The sequence below is a fragment of the Columba livia genome, chromosome 4, assembly GCF_036013475.1.
Source record: "Columba livia isolate bColLiv1 breed racing homer chromosome 4, bColLiv1.pat.W.v2, whole genome shotgun sequence".
In the NCBI taxonomy this organism is placed as follows: domain Eukaryota; kingdom Metazoa; phylum Chordata; class Aves; order Columbiformes; family Columbidae; genus Columba; species Columba livia.
The window spans coordinates 10,676,034-10,695,584 of NC_088605.1; the positions used below are offsets into that span (position 1 = coordinate 10,676,034).

The following is a 19,551-nucleotide window of genomic DNA, read 5'->3' on the forward strand; positions in this document are numbered from 1 at the left end:
CGCTGTGGATGATGACTGTGTTGTGAACCAAACACGTGAACTGTGTGTTACCTCTGTGTGGGTCAGTCCTGAGCTGAACGCTGTGTTTGGGCTTTTGCCACGTGGTGCTGGCTTAGGGGAGCTCCCAGTGCAGTGCTCTGCTTTCTGGGCACTGTGGTGTGCTGGCTCCTGCCTGGGGCCCTACATTCTTTTGTGGAGTGTAACTGCACCAGTTCACCTGACCTCCAATGTTGAATAAATGGCAGAAATGAAAATACAATGAGTTAGGGCCGCTGCCAGTCCATTTGGGGCGGGCAGGGCGAGATGCCTGTTTAAGCTTATGAAACGTAAATGATCTCTGCTTGGTGAATTTAGATACTCTGGCTATTGCCTGATTTATTTGGCATCAAAATCCCTTGGGAGGGAAGAAGGGACATTGTCATGGCTAAGCATCTGCGGTAATGGCTGTTCTCTCTATGTCTTGGCAGAACGAGGCGATTTGAGCTCCTCTACCAGCATGTAGGATACAGTGTTTATTTTAAGAAGGACTTGGTTATTTTTGTTGTATTTAATGCCTTGTGTATTTATTTCCCTCTCATTTCCATCTCCAACGCTTTTAATAAATAAAATCTGTCCTACCTGAAATCACTGACACATTTATTTAAATTGAGGTTCCTTTTTCCAGGGAAGAATTTGACAGACTGTATAAAGTTTTCTTTTTTTTTTTTTCCTACGAAATGCAGTTCTTTCCTTTTTCTGCTCCCAGTTTTGTATTTCAAATTGTTTTTCAGACAGGTGTGAAAAACATGTTAAGTTGAATAATTACAAAAAGATCAGATGAAATACCAGGTAAGGAAGAAGAAAAGGTTCAACTGCTGTTGGAAAGCTGCTAGCTCCTTCCTATGCGGATGTCTTTCCCATGCAGTCTCACCTCTGCACTCCATTATTCACTTTTTACCAGGTACAGGACTGTAGGCATATTTCATTTAAACTTTTTTTCTTGGCTTTGAAATTTGGTTGCTATTTACAGAAAAACAAGAGTGGTGACACAAGCTATTTTTTCTTTAATGTTTCAAAGACTACCCACTCTTGCTATTTTGGCCACAGGAATTGTCTTCGGAGACTTAAAATCTGTAATAATTAACTGACTTGTACCTGTATTGATGCATGGAAGGCGAGGACTACAGAAACAAATGAAATCAGACTTTGCAACTCACTCACCTGTGCGCTGTCGCCAGATCTCCAAATGTAGGGAAACCCCAAAGAGTCTGGACAGGAATGGAGACTGTTCCTAATGTCCCCTTGATTCTGCTGCAGACCCTAACTCAGCTACAGACTGTTTTGGGGTGAAGCTGGGTTCAGGGGCAGCAATGGCTGCTGTCTCCTCTAGGTTTGAGTGGAAAATCTCCAGGCCCAATGACTCATTAACAGCCCTGTGGAATAACTAAAACGATGTGACTGTGCTGACCCTGGACTCCACTCTTTGCTGCCTGTGACACGTAAATATTTTGTCAGCCTCTTGTACTTTCAAGTGCTTGCCAAACATTCTCTCTGCTGAAGCCTGTCTGGCCTTTGAGCCCGATTTCTGTCATGGTGTGGTGGGTAGAGATGTGGTACAGGCACCATCTGTTCACAGCCTGTGCAGAAGCAGCTCTGCACTTGGAGCCAACCATTACCAATGCTGGTCTGGCCCTAGTTATCTGTTCTGTGAATCCTGCGCCTTGTGCTATTCCAAAATTCTTCAGATTTTCTTCAAGAAGATATTCTATTTCATGGACACATCAAACATGAAACCCAGCTACTCTGCCCATCTTCACTGTAGGCTGCAATACGTCACTTTCCTTTGTGCAACAGATTTTCCCCACCAGCAGTTTCTGAACATGCTCAGGAAAAGCTTTTCCATTCTTGTACAGCCTGGCCAGAATTGCTGAGCAGGAGCTGTTCAGATTTCAGTGCTTTGCGTAGTTTCTTTCCTCTGCTGATGTACATTGTACATGAGTTCAGATTATTCACCCAGGAGTGAGTGGTGTGGGCCTCTACCGTCCAACCTACAGCCACCAGGCACCAAACTGACCTGTGGTACGTGGCTTTATTTCTTACTCTAGCAAAGGGAAAACTGACGGACGCAGAGAAGCCTGGACCTTCCACACAGAATACACATTTCTATTCTGTACTGATCGTGAAACACTGAAAAAGTAATGATGAAGATAAACCTGTAAGACAATGCAGCTACTGCTGTATTGAAGGTGACTAAAAGCCCTTAAAGTGATAGTCTAGAGAAGAAATGGTGTGCAGCATCTAGGAAAGAAACAAACCAGTTTTCACATAAATGGGTTATATCTGTTTTGGCATTTACTTTTTTAGCTCACCAAGCAAAGGGGATGTATGCCATAAACTACACCAACTGAGCCATCTCTAAAGTGATTTTTAATATTAACCATGGCCTGTGTTTCTGGTTCAGATCAATTGCACATTATGAAACAGTCTTTATGTACATAATCGTACTACTTTTAACTCACCATGGACCCAGGAATTGGATAAATAATATAAAGTAGCTGATTCTGACTGAATGGATTTGTTCAATATTTCTCATTGAACAGGTCATGGCATGCAAGGCTTGAGAACAGCTTCCCCACGCAGCACAGCACAAGCAGCTGTAATGATTTACCTGCATCAGACCTTTGCCTTAACCTTGTTCTGAACCCTTTCATGTGAAACACTCCTCAGAAATAAATGGTCAGCGTTATTATGATAGAAAATTTCAACCCAGATATGGCTAATGTTTGCCAAAGTTCTGATGCACTACAGAAGAATCTGGGCTGGAAAGGGAAAGTGATAATAATCTTTATAGGGATTGTATTGAAATATGTTGAGAGAAAAGCTGCTTTAGCGAGCCTTCTGTCTATTCAGAATACAGAGATGCATTCTTGTGGTGCAAAACCACCCCTTCTGTCTTAAAATCTAACTTGAGTGAACTTTAGCTTAAAGAAATAAGCAACATGCTCAAAATACAAGTCTGGTTACTTCTCACTAAATGAAAGAAAAATAAAAGCCTCACCAGTATTTTGTTCGGATTTTTTTAATGACTAAGTGTAACAAAACCAAGCAACCATGAACAAGATAATTGTACACATACATTCAACAACGTCAGATGTGTTAGTCTAGAACTAAATTGTGTGAATTGACCTCAATACTTGTTCCCTCCTTCCTCTTCCTCCCCCTCTCACATGAAAGATTCATATACAGTGCAGCTCTGAGCCACTGCTCAAAGTCAGTAGAAATATTTTTGTTACCTTCAGTAGGAAATGTATTAGGCCAGGCACTGAAATAAGAGAGTTTTCTGGCCTCAGTTTTAACTTCCCATACCTCAGTGTTGCTTTCACTGATCAGAATTCCTTTCCTGACTATCAGATCAGTATTTTTTTTACTAGCAGGAATCCTCAGAATTCACATATTTTTCCTTTTCACATGACTGCTTATTTCAAAGCCTGTTACTTGATTCAGATCTAAGATTTACATGATCCGAGATATGCAAGTTAAATTTACAATCTAATTATTTAATTTGATTTGACAGTGCAAATACAAAACTGGCATTTAAGTGGACCAAGAAAAATTTTCTTACACGACAAACCTGTTCAATCCTTACTATTTCAGAAGGACTTCTTGGTAAATCCTGTTTAAAAACACATTATCTGTTTTGTGTTAATAGATTGATCCCATGAAGGAAAACAAATTTTCATAATTCATTGTGTTGAAGACCTTGAGAGATTCTGCTGGATAAGTCTTGCAAGTGCTTCTTTACCTAGCAGGAAAACAACACACATCAAACAAATTTTAGTAAGACAATGAATTATCACTATCATATATTCAGATTTTGCTATCAGTATACGTGACAACAGCAAGAGCTGAAATAAGGAGATTTCAGGCATTTTCGAATTAGGTCTATAAAACAATTATACATATACTGTACTAAACACAAAGTACAGACGTGCGTCAAACTCTCCCTCTAGAAATCATTCAAATTGCATGAAATTGCACTGGATAATCTACATACACTCTACTACCGAATTAAACTTTCAACACATACATAGAATGGATTTCTACAGACCTTATATCCTAGTTCTTTCGTCTTTTCTTCCAGCATGGCATATTTCTCTTTGTTTCTGTTCAGATGATCCTTATCTCCAGTTCCCTCTATATGTTTCAGTTTCTCATGTGAAATCTCTAATTGTTTCTGGTAGTGTTGGTGTTTTTCAATTTTTGCTTCAAAGTGTTTCAGCTCCTCCTAAGACAAAAAATACACACAGCTTCAAAGGGCTTTTTTTCCAACGCTTCCTCTCTCTTCTTGCCAAGATATTGCAAATGCTATTCTACTAAGTCAAGCACAGAAAGCTTTTTCATTTCCCTTCTTCTTAAGAATGTCTGGACAATACATTATCATCACCATCCAGACACTCGATTTTGAAGGTAGGTGCTGAAAATGACCCACTGCAGAACCCTCAAAAGGAGGCTGATGGCTGCACGGTGCTAGGAGATGACAGCAGTGAGTAACCAATAAGAGTTTCTTCATAAGAATAGTGGACCAGGGGAGGGAGGAAGACAATTTTTCAGAGAAGCCTTTTTTAAAAATCAGGTCCCAAATTTGCTGTTTTCTGCTCAGATTTAAAGGTTTTCTGGGTTTGCAGTCTGCTATGATGAATCTGAAACAGGATGAATTAATTAAGAAACAAAAAGCCATCTCAGTTTGTCCCAAAGACAGTGGCCAGACTAACTGTGGTGTTCCAGGACATATCAGAGAGGGGCCCCAGATATCCTGGTACGCTACAAATGGGACCAAGGAATGTGTAATGTCTCTACCCACTGAAGCATGCTCTTGTTTTGCTACTTCAAAGAAGTAAATTCAGTTTCTATGTGTCTTAGGATACCTCCTATGTGAAGAGGATATGAACAGTTCAAACTGTTACGCCACTTATGGTGGCAGTTCCATGCATTACATCAAGAAAAGCTCAGAGAAACCCTACAGTGAAATCTCCGGTTTGACAGACCCCACTTAATTTTGGTCACTGGTGTGTTTCAGTCCAGGCAGCTGACAAAATTCCTCTCATGTCAAGACAATCAAAAAAAGAACCAAAAATCATCCTAATAGATCTTCCACTTTTAAAGCAGAGGGGTTTTGTTTTCAATATTTCCAACAAGAAAACAGTTTCCTTTTGCTGTAGAACATTCCAGTCTGTTTTACATACTCCACTCACCTCAGCTTGGGGTTCTACTGCTCTGATAAATCATTTTAGTTGTTCCTGTCAAATCATGTACCAGCAGAGCAGCACTTGTGTCTTTCATTATGAAACCCTTATGAATATTGGTACTGTGGCCACCCAGGAGAAGACACAACTTCAGCTGCTCAAACAAGGCTGAATGGAATCAGCACATGACTTCTTTAACTTTGCTTTCATGGATTTTTTTAAATAGACAGAGTTTCACTGTGATTCTTATTGTCTTAGGATGTCCCAGCATTCCCAGTAAGAAGACAGGTTTGGTCTGGTGGAGAGGGTTCGCATGAATGAAGATTTCTATGAAACCAGTAAAATTAATAAGCAAGTATGTATTCTTGCTTATGGATTTGTTTTCACAGCACCAGATACGAAGGCTCAATTTACCTCTCATACAATTGCACAGTTCTGACCCAAAATGTCCCACTGAGGTCAGCAAAAGCCTCGTTGCAGCCTTCAACAGGCTGTCCTCTGACACCCTTAAAAGCAAGGCCACTGAAATCAGTGTAATTAAAATGTTTCCTTCATAAAAGAATCGGGCTCCACACGAGTTAAAAGAAAAAAGATGGATCTTTGATATCTAAAGAGAGACAGATTTCAATCCCTGACCCAGGCAGTTAAAACTCTCTCATTACCTTATCTGGAAAAACTCAAGGTGTCCCCATCCATGTCTTGGAGGGTAAGACACCATCGTAAGTACATGCAACTCCATGAGCAAGCCCTGAAGAGTTACTTCTCCAGGCTATCAATCAAAATCTATTCTGATATACAGGCAGAGTCAGATGAAAACAACAAAAAATCTCAACATAATTTGAATTAAATAATAGTAATGATAAAAAACCCCACAAACCAGTAAGAACCGCAGAGAAATTACTTTCAATAGTGCTCCAACATGGCAGATTAGCAGCGCAAGAGGTGGGCAATTGTTGGGTATACAGAGTACACTGCTTCCCAATGAAGTAATTGCATTAAGGCATTAGATAAGAGAGGGAAATTGGTGCATTGGAAACAAATGAGCAGGGCCTGATCTTTCAAAGATTTAAAATATGCAACACTTGCCTATTTTCTGGGCTTTAAAATGTTGCTGTAACAACAGGATTCAGAATTTTCACTTTGCTGATTAGAACACAACCATGCATATGACTAGTTACATACGTATTGATATATTTGAAATACTAAGAAAGAAGCATGACTCTTTTTTTATGGTGTCTGCAGAGCAATACAGAAGTGGCTGCACTCAGAGTATCATCAAGTGTTACTTTAGGTAGGAAAATATCTTTCCATAAAAGATCAAACTGGAATTCTACTTACCCGAAAAGATTCCAGTTCTTTCTCAGTGAAATTGGCTGATTTGGCCATGTCCCACAAATCAATCACTCTTGGTTCTTCAAATTCTAAACAAACACATACCACTAAATGAAAATGTGGACATAATGTGTTTGATGCCCAGCTTCTAGGCTAGATGAGCATGCTTTCTCACATCCGTACACACAGATACATTAGGTACTGCATTATTAAGGTCTATTTAGATGAAAAGAGAGAAAAGTATTTAACTTAAAACTATAGTACTGCTGTAGTGAGTATTTTTTTAAAAAGCAAAACCTCCACCAAGGAACTGAACAATGGTGTTGCTTGCCCTGCATGTTGTCTCATTTACCCACCCTCCTGGAGCAGAAGGTGTAACAGCCCTTCTCATGTGCATGTGGAAGACAGAACTCTCCTTGTCTCAGGTCGTCACCCTCCTTTCATTAGGCTTCTAATGTTGGCTTCTAAATAGACCAGGCTGGTTGTATCTCCTCAGCCCATTGTGGTCACACCATGTACTGTGATATTGTGACTACATCTTATTACTTGCCCATTGACATTTTTAAAAATGAAAATAATCCCCCAAAAGCATAAAAAAGCACTGTATCATACCACTGGTTGTGTCATATCCCTGGTGACTGACTTTACGCAAACGCTCAAACCCCTGATTAATGCTTCTCAGCTTGTCCTTGAGTTCTCTGTGTTTGTTGTGCAAGATTTCCTCTTTCACCAGGTTCTCTTCAGATGGGTTGATAACATTTTTGTGAATATCTGTTAGAGAAGAAAAGTGTTACTGATTGTGGGCCAAATCCTGATAGGTCAAAAGCTCCAGAAATCTCCCAAATCTGAGGTGAATAAAAGGTAATAAGTTCTTAGCATTTGAGCTGAGTGTAAATAAAGCATCAATACCACATTTTAAGAAGCAGTAATTCCTTTTGCAGGTCAATATTAAGATCAATGCCCCTCAATGCTCTAGAGGGTGATAGTACAAAAATGCCTTTTAATTCCTACTGGCGACCAGCCAAGATTTTAGCAAGGAAAAGTTCCTATTTTCTTAGGTTACGAATATTCCAAGGAAATGTGACAGGGATGGCTGATGAGTTCTGTGGCCTCTTCCCTGGACATTTCATGAACCAATAAGGATATCTGATGTTGAAATGACTTCAGGCAGCTCCTGACTTGGTCTCTACGATGCAAACATCAAACTGCCTATAACGTTTAGAATACTTTGGCTCTAACAAAGTTTTATCTAGGATTAGTACAGAAGGCTGGATTCAGATCCTTGATGCTTTAGTACACCTCAGGCTCAGTGCCTAAAATATTCAAGCATATCCTCTTGGGCTCCCAGCTGGTGAGATAAAACATGCATGTTCCACAGACTTTAAAAACACATTTTGCAGCAGCAGATCTACACTTGATGCCTAATACCCAGAAAACTACCAAGGACATCATTGCTAATCTGATGGTGTCTTCCCTAATCATAACAGGCAGAATCAGAAAACTGAAATGGCAACATTTTCATTAGCTGGCAAGATTTTTGGCAGTTACTGCAGAACTAAACCTAGCAAGTATCTGGAAATGTCAGCATCTGCAAGCAGTTCTGACAGAAATGTCAGTCTTCGGGAATTTCAAAGAAACTTGGAAACAATGGAGGCAATGGGCAGAGAAAAGAGTTGTACTGATCTCAAAACATCAGAGAAATGTTCAGGAACCTTCTGTTCTGCTCACGGTCTCCAGCAGAATATTGTATTCGCGAATCTTTTCTTTATGATGCTTAAATTCTCGCCAAAGCTTATCCAGCTCTTCATCGGAGAACTTCCCAGAGCTCTTGGCCTGAAAGAAACATAAGCTCGTTATGCTTCCCAGGCCAAGTGCTTTTAAATGCACTCAGCTGCCAAACCTTCTTTCCACTTCCCACCACATTTAGAACATCATCAAGTCCAGCTTTTCCTTAAGATCTTTTGTTTTAAGTTCCTTTATACTAGTATGAGGCCAGGATTTAGACATTGATAGATATGGTGGCTTTAATCATGTCAAAAGGAAGTTGGTTTCAGACTTACAAAGCTAGACTTGCTATGGCCTACCCAGTGAAAAGCATCTGTTATTTCTATTCCATGGGAAACAATTTGACAAAGAAATATAGGCCATGGAACTCCACATGCAACTGTAAAGTGACTGTTTGCATGAGGGATACAGCCTGATATTAACCTCAGTCTTTACTCAAGAACTCTTACTCTGTGGGCAAGTGAGGATGTTATCAGTGCCATCCATTTGCTCTGCAGGGATTTATTCCTCACTGGACTACTTTTGAGCAATTAGGGAAGCGCTGCTCAGACAGCTGGAGCACTGCCCACAAATCTGGTGACTTACTGCAATGCATGATCGAAAGTGAATGTTTTTGATACCTATTCAGCCCCAATCCTTCTTTTGCTTAGGGCATATTTCTATCTAATGCACTTTACTGTTCCTCAAAGCACATGACAGCGTGTCCCTTGCCAGAGTTCTATCTAGTCACAGCAACATTTTAAAACCAAGTAAATCTTTTTCTCTGCTTTACTACCACTGCACTAGACTGGTCTAAGAATTCTTTTCATGAGTACTTGTTTTTAACACCCTGAATTATTTCATTTTTGAAGATTATGATTATGCCAGTTTTAACTGCCCAAACAAATGCTACACTTCCTATTTTTTTATGTATTAATGCAAATCTTGGAAAGTTTCACTTGAATACCAGGCTGTGCAAGTGCTTATTTAACATGCCCCACTATACATTTTAATTTTAAACATTTTATGAAATGGTTCTATTTTTAAAAGCCCAGAAACAACACTAAGAAAAACCAGGAAAAAAAAGCAAAAGTATCCTACCACACAGCCTAATAGTCACACAGAGGAAAATCATGAGTTCAGTGTAATATGAGGAAAAACTGTCCTGGGTGGACTCACAATATCACCCTCCACACAAATTGATGTGTGTGTTTTCTTTGGCAAAGCGAACCTGCCACACTTGGTGACCTGGATGCAGGCAGGGATGCCCTGAGGGCACAATGATGTGAGCTACAGAGCACAGCAGCTTGGCTAGTACCTGTCCTGTTTCCCCAAAAATAAGGGTCTTATATTAATTTTTGCTCCAAAATTTATTACTTTATTACATGTATAGCTGCCTGGACACTATTCAAATTGACTTTTTTAATGAACTGTAACTAGGTTTTATTTCTGGAGTAGGGCTTATATTTTGAGCATCCTCAAAAATCCTGAAAAATCATGCTAGGGCTTATTTTCAGGGAAGGTGTTATTTTTGGGGAAACAGGGTTAAAACACAGTAGTAAAGCCATTCAATTCCATGTCTCTGGCCTCTCAGAAGACACTGACTGTAGTTCAGTGAAGAAACACCGATTTCCTACACTACAGTTCCTGGAAATCTCACCCACCTTGCTCCATAATTTTTCCAGTCTTGGATCATCTAGTGTATCACTTTCTGTACCATCTTTAATGTAGTTGGTATCAACTAGTTTAGAGTCCTTCTTTCCATCCATTCCATATTTAGCCATAATGACTGCAGGAAAATGGAAAATACAGAAACATTAGAATCACGGATATATGGAAGATGAGTGATTGCCTACATCCTTGACTTGCAGAGCTGGATTTTGCAGCTCACAGTGGATAGTCTAACAGTTTAAGATACAGACATCCAAGGTTTAGTGACCTCTTCTGAAAACATTGGGAGCAAAAGAAGCTGTTAGTCTCCAGCCCTACTGACTTCTAAAGAACTTGTGTGCGCTCAGTGTCTTGAAAGATAACCTGCTAGTTAATGATTCAAACATAAACATGGGTGTCTAACCATGCATGTGTCTGATGCAAAGTCTAAACCTCTTCTGCAAAGATATATCTTACCATTTAAGTTGCGTCTAAGTTTGGCTTCTTTCTCTCCATCTTCATCCAGCCCTTCAGCCTTCATTTTTTTCCAGCTTATCTCATCCCTTTCTTGTATTTTTAGATCACTGTGCAACTCTGCCAGTTTCACAGGAGAGAGATGAAGCTAAGGAGAGAGAGAAAAGTTTGTATTCAGTTATGTGGAGTCACCTCTTTCTGCAATGTTACCTCAGAAGCCAGTAGACCACAGTATTTGTTTCTTTTATTTAATGCTATGTATTCATCTGAATTTAAGGGCCTTAAGGCACGAGCCACTGCATACATACATCTCTTGCCTATGAACATGGCTACGCCACCAGCATACTAGTATTAAGAGAGAATGATCATGTAGCCTTTTCTCTCAGCTCTTCAGCTACATGGACAACGGCAAAATCACATAAGGATAGAAAATTTCCATCTTTCTTGGGTGTTCCTTCAAGTAATACTTAAAAAGGTTTTTTTCCCTGCTTTTAACAGGACCACACTATAAAAAAAAATTCTACTTAAAAAATGTTCAGTACCAACAATGTAAAGAAAAAAAAATTAAATCAATTCAGTTTCACTGGTTCACAAAAGGCACTTATGACCAAACTTTTCAAATGACATGATACTGCCGCCGTATATGCTTTCTTGTGGCCACCTTATAATCACAGTTACAGTGAGTCAGTAAATTTTGTCAGTATGGTTTTGCAGACTATCAGGACACTGAGGATAGCCTTGCAGGTCAAGAGTCACTTATCAGCAATTTTTACTATGATCAAAGTGCAAAATTTTCTAAGATCAATCTCTTCTTAACACAGTTTATGTGTACTAAAAACATAGAAAACCTAGAGGTATTCCTGTCCCATATAAGAGAACAAAAAGATAACGTAGCTAACAAGATGACAAAGAAATAAGGTTTAAATTAATGAGTGTTCAGCTTGAAATTTTGTGAAATACAGAGAAAACAGGAACAGAGACACTGATTAACATGCAGTTGACTAAGCAGCACTTTCATAGAACGAGCCTAAACTTTTAAACTTTGAGATTTTGGACACTTCAGTTATTCAGTTTAGAACTATGAAATGTAACAATGTAACAATCATATTAATGCTTCAGAACTTCTTTTGTGTGTGTGTGCATGTGTGTGCATGTTAATAACAAGCAGGTGAGACAAGGAAAAGCCCAAATAACAGAGGCGATAAAAAAACACATCAGCAGTGCAATTTCCAATACAATTCTGCCTGAGCGGCTGGCTTCCTCCTACCTCAGACCACTGAGCAGCCAGCTCCCGTTTGATAAGAGCAAGTACTTAGAAGGAACAACTTTATTTATGATTTTTAGTATGCGCTAGAGTGAAAGAACCTTAATTGGGTACTTATTTGCTTTTCTGGAGCAGGATAAACTGGTCAGTGTCATTGCTGCAGTGGTATCAAGTAACAATGCTTTGCTCACAATAATAGTGCTCTGATGCTTTAGGAGAAAGACTGAGTGAAAAGTTTGCTACAAATTGTGAAGAAAATGACTGATTATCTCAGTAATTCTGTACCCTACTGTAAACACTCAATTAGAGTGGACTTAATATGTTGTCAAGTTGAGCAAATCCAGGAAAAAAGTCACCGGCAATAGCTTAGATATTAATTCAGCTATATATTAAACTCCTAAGTACTGCAAAAATAGCCAAATATAATATTTAAATGTATGACTTTATCATCAGAGATACTCTCTGCAGTTAGTGCAATCTCATAAACACATATGGGTTTGTGTTTTTTGAAAGTTCCATAGAAAAGTATCAGAACATCTAAACATAAAGTTTGGAGACATCATCAATCAAACATTTTAAATACTTAATGAAAAATACGGAACTACATTGTTCCCTAAGAGGAAAAAGAATGATTCTATTCAAACTCCTCCCAATTCCAATAACGTTTTTTTTTCTGATTCTCCTTATAATTAACTATGAAACTCGAGTAACTGTCCTTTTAAACATTATAAATTCTTCGAAACGTGCTGGAAGCCTCTCACCTGTACCATTTATATAACACAAAAGTGAATCCATAGGCTGATTTAAAGCAAATAGTTCAAGAACTTCAAGATCATCTCATGTAGGACCCTGAATGACACCATGTAAAAAATGTCAACAGATAAGCCTCCACTTCACTTTACTAACATCAGTCATATATTGGAGTAACTAACTAGAAGCAGAGGGAAAAAGCTAAGTTTAATGATTAAATAATAAAGCACCAAATTCCTTACACTCATTCCTTATGCTGCCTGGACATAACATCCAAGATAGGTACCTGGCAATTCTGCGAACAAGCACTGGAAATCTGTGAGACATTACAACAATTAGGTTGTTTGCTGTTTGCCTGGCTGCAATCACTACCTACAATATCATTACTCACACCCTTACTTCCATGAAGAAAGAGTTCTTTACTACAGATTTTTTAGGTATAATACATCCTAGATTCTGGAGCCCACTTTGGGATGGCCAGGAAACCCTGATCACAGTCAATACCAGAACTAGACGAATGGCAACACCCCCAGCCCAGTGAATTAGAGACTAACAGGCCAAACCACGAAACATATTTGTCATTTGTTCAAATAAGTATAGAATTAAGGTCTGGCTAGGCAGAATTCTCATACTAAAATAACTTTTTAAAGTTTTCATATAAAACATATACCTATGAAAAGAAATGCTGGAGAAAGATCGAATCCTCCCTCCTTCAGGGAAAAGGAAAGGAATTCTGGCTTGCCAGCTCCTGGTTCACACTAAGAAATGTTTTGGGGCTCATCCAGCCGTGTGTTGCACTGCTGAATTGCAATATCCATCTTTTATGTAAAAATAAAACAAGTTTCTTTATTTCAGTGCTATCTCCACCACTACCAAAATGAAGGATTGGCACACACAAATATTTTAAAGCAGGTCTAACACATGGGCTTAGTTTCCTCTCAGTCCAGATATTGCTCAGGCATACTGAAACATCACTTTCTAAAACACAGGCTGGGTGTCAACTGTACTCGAAAGCGAAATTTAGATTGTGGCAAATTTAGTTCAAGAAGGTGTTGCCTCTTTAAAATCTTGCTCACACATATGGAAGTTACTAAAGCTTAGCTCTTTACACTGTCAGAATTAACTCCATTTTACATTTTAGCATCTTCAGCAGTAAGACTCAATGTAGATGATGTAAAGCATCTCAAAATTGAATTCCAAAAGATCCAGGTATTAATACTAAAAAATACTGTAATTGAAAAAAGAAACTGACAATACTACCATTGCAGTTGACTTCTAGGCTCCATGTTGTTTCTTCCTCAGCTGTCAGTTCACAGCTGGAGTTCATTACCACACACCGCCCTATCCCCCACCCTGTCCTTCTTCCATTAAGTGAAGGAGTATTTTTGACACCTTCTTCTGACACGTTAGGCACCTGGATATAACTACACAGCATTATGGCAAGGGTTCTATTTTTTGACTAAACGCAGGGATGTCCTGCCTCTAATTCAATCACTCAGGCTGGGTAATGCCTATACAGGATATGGGAAATCCAGGATTAATATTAAATATATTTATTTGGCTGAAAGAACTGAACCTTTACCAGCCATGACTCTTAACTTCTATGCTCCACAATAATCAGGGCATAAATGCAGGTGCGCAATGCGTTCCTCCCCTCCTGTTGGAGCTGTTCTGCTTTGCTATAATTAAATATTTTGACTGTAATTAAATGTTTTTACTGTTTTTTTTCACTTTAATTAGGTATTTTTTTAGCTCAAATTGAGAGAAAACTCAAGTATCACTATCAAAATTAGGGCTCTTATCTGGGAATAGCAATACCCATTTGCTGGTTTCCCCTACACGTGACGACATCACTTGGTATAAGTAAAATAACACAGGTGACATGACCACCACAATGGAGGGTTTCTCACTCTCCTGTGAAGTGAGCACCTGTCCTTTGCAAAGCAGGAACTAAGGCCACTGCCTTCAGATGGATGAGAGCATCACACCCCTCAACAAAAGGGCTAAAGCTTTCAACCTGTGACTGCAGGAGCCTATCTCAGATCCTCCATGGTACCACATGGACTTCAGTCTGACTTCTGCTTCCCAGGCGTGAGGATTAACTGCTGGGTTTAAACATGGGAAGATCAACACTCCCACTGACACAGGTAGATATGGCAGGAGAGGGGAAGGAGGTACCTCCAGAGAGAAGGCTTTACACAGCACCGCTGTTCCCAGCCACCTAGGGCAGCCTCAGGGAGTGGGGCTGTGAAGAGTGGCTGGAAAGCTGCCTGGAGGAAAAGGATCTGGGGGTGTTGATTGGCAGCCATTTGAACATGAGCCAGCAGTATGCCCAGGTGGCCAGAAAGGCCAACAGCATCCTGGCTTGTATCAGGAATAGCGTGGCCAGCAGGACTAGGGAAGTGATTGTGCCACGGTTCTCAGCACTGGTGAGGGGCCACACCTTGAATCTTGCGTGCAGTTTTGGGCCCCTCATCATAAGAAGGACATTGAAGTGCTGGAGAGAGTGCAGATGAAGGCAACAAAGCTGGTGAGGGGCCTGGAGCACAAGTGTGATGAGGAGTGGCTGAGGGAACTGGGGCTGTTCAGCCTGGAGAAAGGAGGCTGAGGGGAGACCTTATCGCTGTCTGCAACTACCTGAAAGGAGGTTGTAGCACGGATGGGGTTGTTCTCCCAAGTAACAAGTGATAGGACAAGAGGAAATGGCCTCAAATTGCATCAGGGGCAGTTTAGATTGGATATTAGGAAAAAATTCTTCAGAGAAATGGTTGTCAGACATTGGAACAGGCTGCCCAGGGCAGTGGTGGAGTCACCATCCCTGGAAGTGTTTAAAAGACATTTAGATGAGGTTCTGAAGGACATGGTCTAGTGCTAGAGTTAAGTTATGGTTGGACTCGATGATCGTGAGGGTCTCTTCCAGCTGAAATGATTCTATGATTCTGCTCCCAGGCCTGAAAACAGCCACCGCAGCCCAAAAGCCCAACACCAAGCCGGGCCTGTGGAGGGAAGGCCGGGCCGGGCAGCCTCGGCTCCTCACTCACGAACCTCCCGCTCCGGCTGCCGGCCGCGCCGCTTCTCCCGCCGCAGCCCATCTCCCGAGGCGGGTGATAGGGAACGGGGGTCCGAAATGGGCAAGCCCGGCCCTGAGTCCCCCTCAGCGCTCTGCCCGAGCGCCGCCATCGCCCCGCTCCTCCCGCGCCGCCTCACTCACCCGCTGCGCCTTCTCCCAGACCTGGTTCAGCTTCAACACACGGAACTCCCCGGGCTCCGGACGCTTGACGCCAGCGGCCGCCAGCCCCTCGTTAGCCTCCCGAGAGTACTTGCCGGCCTGGACGCAAGCCGCAAGGAGGAGCGCGGCACCAAGAACCGCCAGGCTCTGCGCCGCCGCCATGTCGCCCTGGGAGGGGAACTACAAATCCCAGGATGCCCGGCGGGTTCCTGCCCGCAGAGCCTGGGCGGGCGGCTGCTCAGGGCCGGACTCGGACCCTCCCCGGAGAGGGAGGGAGGGGGGTGTTAGGAGCAGTTAGGAAATCGAGCTGAAAATCCAGTTTTAGGTCGAAAATCTAGTGTCTGTTTTGTGGTCTGAGTGAGAAGAATTAGATTTGGGCTGTTTCTCTTCAAGTTGCTTCGTGTCATTTTCACAGAATCATAGAATCATTTCAGTTGGAAGAGACCATCAACATCATTCAGTCCAACCATAACCTAATTCTAGGACTAAACCATGTCCCTAAGAACCTCGTCTAAATGTCTTTTAAACCCCTCCAGGGATGGTGAGTCCACCACTTCCCTGGGCAGCCTCTTCCAGTGTCTGACAACCGTTTCTCTGAAGAATTTTTTCCTCATATTCAATCTCAACCTTCCCTGGTGCAACTTGAGGCCATTTCCTCTTGTCCTGTCACTTGTTGCTTGAGAGAAGAGACCAAAGCCTTCCTGAGTGTTTGCTTCACAAAATGAGGAAAAACACTGAATGTGGAAGTTTTTGCAAGTGTTTTCTTTTGCAGACTGTAGTAGCTACAACAAACACTCCCAATCTGCACCCTGTGCAACCCTCAGCGAGGTGTTGCAATCAGCTGTGTGAGGAACAGGACTGGTCTAAATGTGGCCCATTTGATCGAACAAAGTGTTCAGATATTATTAATAGCACAGTGTTCAAGGGTGAACAGGAAAAGAAAAGGCAGCTCAGGAAGCGTGGAAAGCAAGAATGGGGACCAGCTCCCCAGCACTCCCTGCGAGGGGAAGAAGGACTCTGTCCTTTGTTGCAGGTGGTAATGGAGGACACCTCAACCCAGGACAGCAGATCGGGTTTGATGGTGTGGGGAGGAAGAGGATGGTGGCAAACATAGTAATGAGTAGGTCAGATCGTTACCAAGGTATGAACTGTGCGAACAGCCTGGAGATTGATGGTGTGTGCTGAGAGTGCAGCTCTTGGGCAGGAGTGCCTGTCCTGCATGGCACCAACCTCCTTTCACCATGCTTCCTCCTCAAGGGTGCAGCCAAGAAGTGCAGCTGGCCAGGGGAATTTTTTTGAGGGGGTTAAGATGTATTAAGAAAAACAAAATCCCAAACCAATGTCACGCTGAGAAAAAGCCTAATATGTAGCCCGGGCTTGGTATATATCCTCCACTAAAATTGAACGCTGCTACAAAGGAAGTGCTGACGATGCAAACACATTCCATGTGGGTGTTTCTAAGGGGAAGGAAGTGAAGAAAGCTGTTCCATCTCTTGTCTTCTTGGTGAACCCTGTTCTGCACACTGCAAAGCCTGTGTAGCATGCTTCAGCATAGCTGGGCATTTCTGTGTTCAGTTTGTTTAGCGAGGCAGTGGTGAGGTTCTTTTCCTGAGTGTAGCTGGCGGTGGAGGCAAAGTTCTGCTTCATAAATTCACCTCAGATCGCATGCGTGACATTGAGCAAATTAGAATGTAGCTCTGTAGGACTGTCAACACCAAGCCTTCATGCATTATAAACGAGTCCTATGAAAACAAATAGATTGTCTAAACTATGAGATTTCTGAAAACAATGCCCTGGGGAACATTTTTAGTGGACTGATATTTTTGCTTTGTAAGCAATATAAACCTTTTTTCCACATTTTCCTAAGTCTGTGCAGAGACTCTTAGTCATATGAACCTAGAAGCTGTTGATGTAAGACTAAATTTCAGGAGTGGGCAAAAGTATTGCAGTATATGCTGCATTGTAGAGCAACTGAAGTGAACATTGAAGTATACATTGAAGCATGGAAGTATAGCAAAATGGTCAGCCGTCAGCCTTACTCAAAACTTGCACAGCTCTCCACATCCATTTTAGGATTTAGAGCTTGTTTTAGTCCCATTATTACGTGTAAATGTGTTGTTGAGTCATTTTGGAACAGGTCTTGTCTCTCATTTGAAGTATTGTTTGAGTTTCCAGGTTCTCTGCAAATAAATTAGACCTTCATGCTGTATGAAATCTTACACATTTTCACTCTTTTCCTTGTATTGAGCATAGCTGTGCATAGCTTCATGCATTTGTTTGCTTCAGTTTTTGAGCTACACTGGGAAAACTTTTAGAAATAGGTAAGGAATGCAGCACTATTAGTTTGCTTATGCTGGCTTGTTGGAGTTCACTCTTCAGTGCTTTAATATTAATACCTGTGTCAAGTGAGTATTCAGTACCACTGCTTGGTATTGTTCTGTGTGTCCTGCCCCACGTTGCAGGAGATGTACTGCCAGTAATGGTCACTGAAGGCCCCATCCTCCTTCTCCCAGGGAGCATCCCTGTGGGAACTGATGAGCGCTCACCCTGGGGCAAAGGGGACCCCCCACCAGCACCCGGGGAGGCAGGAGCGGATCTGCTGGAGCATTGCGGAGTGGGAGGGAGGCAGTGGGGAGGGTGCCGACCTGTTGTGGATTTTGATGCTGAGGTGAAACGTCCACCTGGAAGGTCTGCGTGTCCAGGCAGTGGGCAGCACTGCCACAGCGTGGTGGGCAGCACTGCCACAGCAGCACCACAGCGTGGTGCCTGGCCCTGGGGCAGAACTGGCATTGGTGGTGGGGGAGTCCTGCCATCTCCCCTGGGGATGGGTGATGGGCCTGACAACAGGGATGAGGTCAGGGCTGGGGGCAGTGCTGCCTACCTAGATGCAGTGGCAGTGGAACCAGGCACTGGCGCAGATGGGATAGACCTGGGTGTCATAGCAGGGCCGCCCTGCCACCACCTCCTGGCAAATGGGGCAGGGGATCTGGTCCTGCTGCACTGTTTTCACCACTGCTTCCAGCAGAAGGACCTGGGGGACAGAGGTGACACCTCAGCCTCAGCCTTACTCCACCCTGGCACTGGCTCTGGCCCTGCAAGGTGACTGCACTTGAACTCCCAAAAAACTGGGAGATGCAGTATTGCTCACTTCCATGGAGGAAATGGAATTTTCGGGGGCATCGCTGGCCCCAGGAGGTGACCAAGGTACTGTGGAGCCTGCTGCTGCTGGTGTCAGCACCATGTGCCACCAGGGGGCTTGGTTAGTCCTTGCCCACAACAGCCTGGCTGGTGACACTGGACTGCTGAGAAGGCCACTTACCCTCTCAAAATCCCTCATTTCTGCAGAAATGGGCCTTTTTGGATAAATGGGGATCTGGTGAGTTACTTGCAGCCAGTTGCAAGAACATCCTTGGGGAGCTGTTGGCCTATGCAGTACCAGACATGGGCATGGGGACCACGGTGAGGACACATTTACCTGCAGCCTCACCTTCCATGCTACCAGCTTCAGTTCCTGCTGATTGTCTTGGAAGAGGAGGCTGTAGGAACCCTCTTCAGCGTCCCCTCACTGGCTGAACCCGCTGGTGTGGTACTGCAAAAGGGGAAAATATAGTGTGTGCTGGGGGCTGTCAGCAGTGCAGGGCTGGGGACTGGGGTATGCTGAGACCTGGGAACTCACCCAACAGCAACCCTCAGGTGACATGCCAGTGTCACCCCGTGGGGACATTAGGATCATGCTGGGAGCAGGAGCTGAGCCTGGGCTGGTGTAAGAGTTGGTCTGAAGATGAAACAGTATTTGCCTGAAACATAGTCATCAGGCACTAGAACTGAGTCCCTGACAGAAAGAAAAGATGGACAACAACTTGGAG

The 19,551-nt window shown here is 42.5% G+C and overlaps 1 protein-coding gene across 1 annotated transcript; it reads right to left on the bottom strand.

The window, feature by feature from the left end:
- Window positions 1-3,042: 3,042 nt before the first annotated feature.
- Window positions 3,043-15,932, bottom strand: LRPAP1 (LDL receptor related protein associated protein 1). Its single transcript, XM_005498443.3, has 8 exons — window positions 15,668-15,932; window positions 10,446-10,590; window positions 9,983-10,107; window positions 8,267-8,387; window positions 7,167-7,325; window positions 6,561-6,643; window positions 4,088-4,264; window positions 3,043-3,781 (listed from the first exon to the last, which is right to left on the bottom strand). The coding sequence occupies exons 1-8, from the start codon at window positions 15,845-15,847 to the stop codon at window positions 3,716-3,718; spliced, it is 1,056 nt and encodes a 351-aa protein (XP_005498500.1). The 5' UTR covers window positions 15,848-15,932; the 3' UTR covers window positions 3,043-3,715.
- Window positions 15,933-19,551: the final 3,619 nt, after the last annotated feature.

Coding starts and splice junctions, on each gene's coding strand:
- LRPAP1 (XM_005498443.3), bottom strand. CDS start 15,847: ATGGCGGCGGCGCAGAGCCTGGCGGTTCTTGGTGCCGCGCTCCTCCTT. Junction 7,326..8,266: donor GACCGTGAGCAGAACAGAAG/GTTCCTGAACAT, acceptor CTTCTCTAACAG/ATATTCACAAAAATGTTATC. Junction 3,782..4,087: donor CGAAAGAACTAGGATATAAG/GTCTGTAGAAAT, acceptor TTTTCCTGCTAG/GTAAAGAAGCACTTGCAAGA.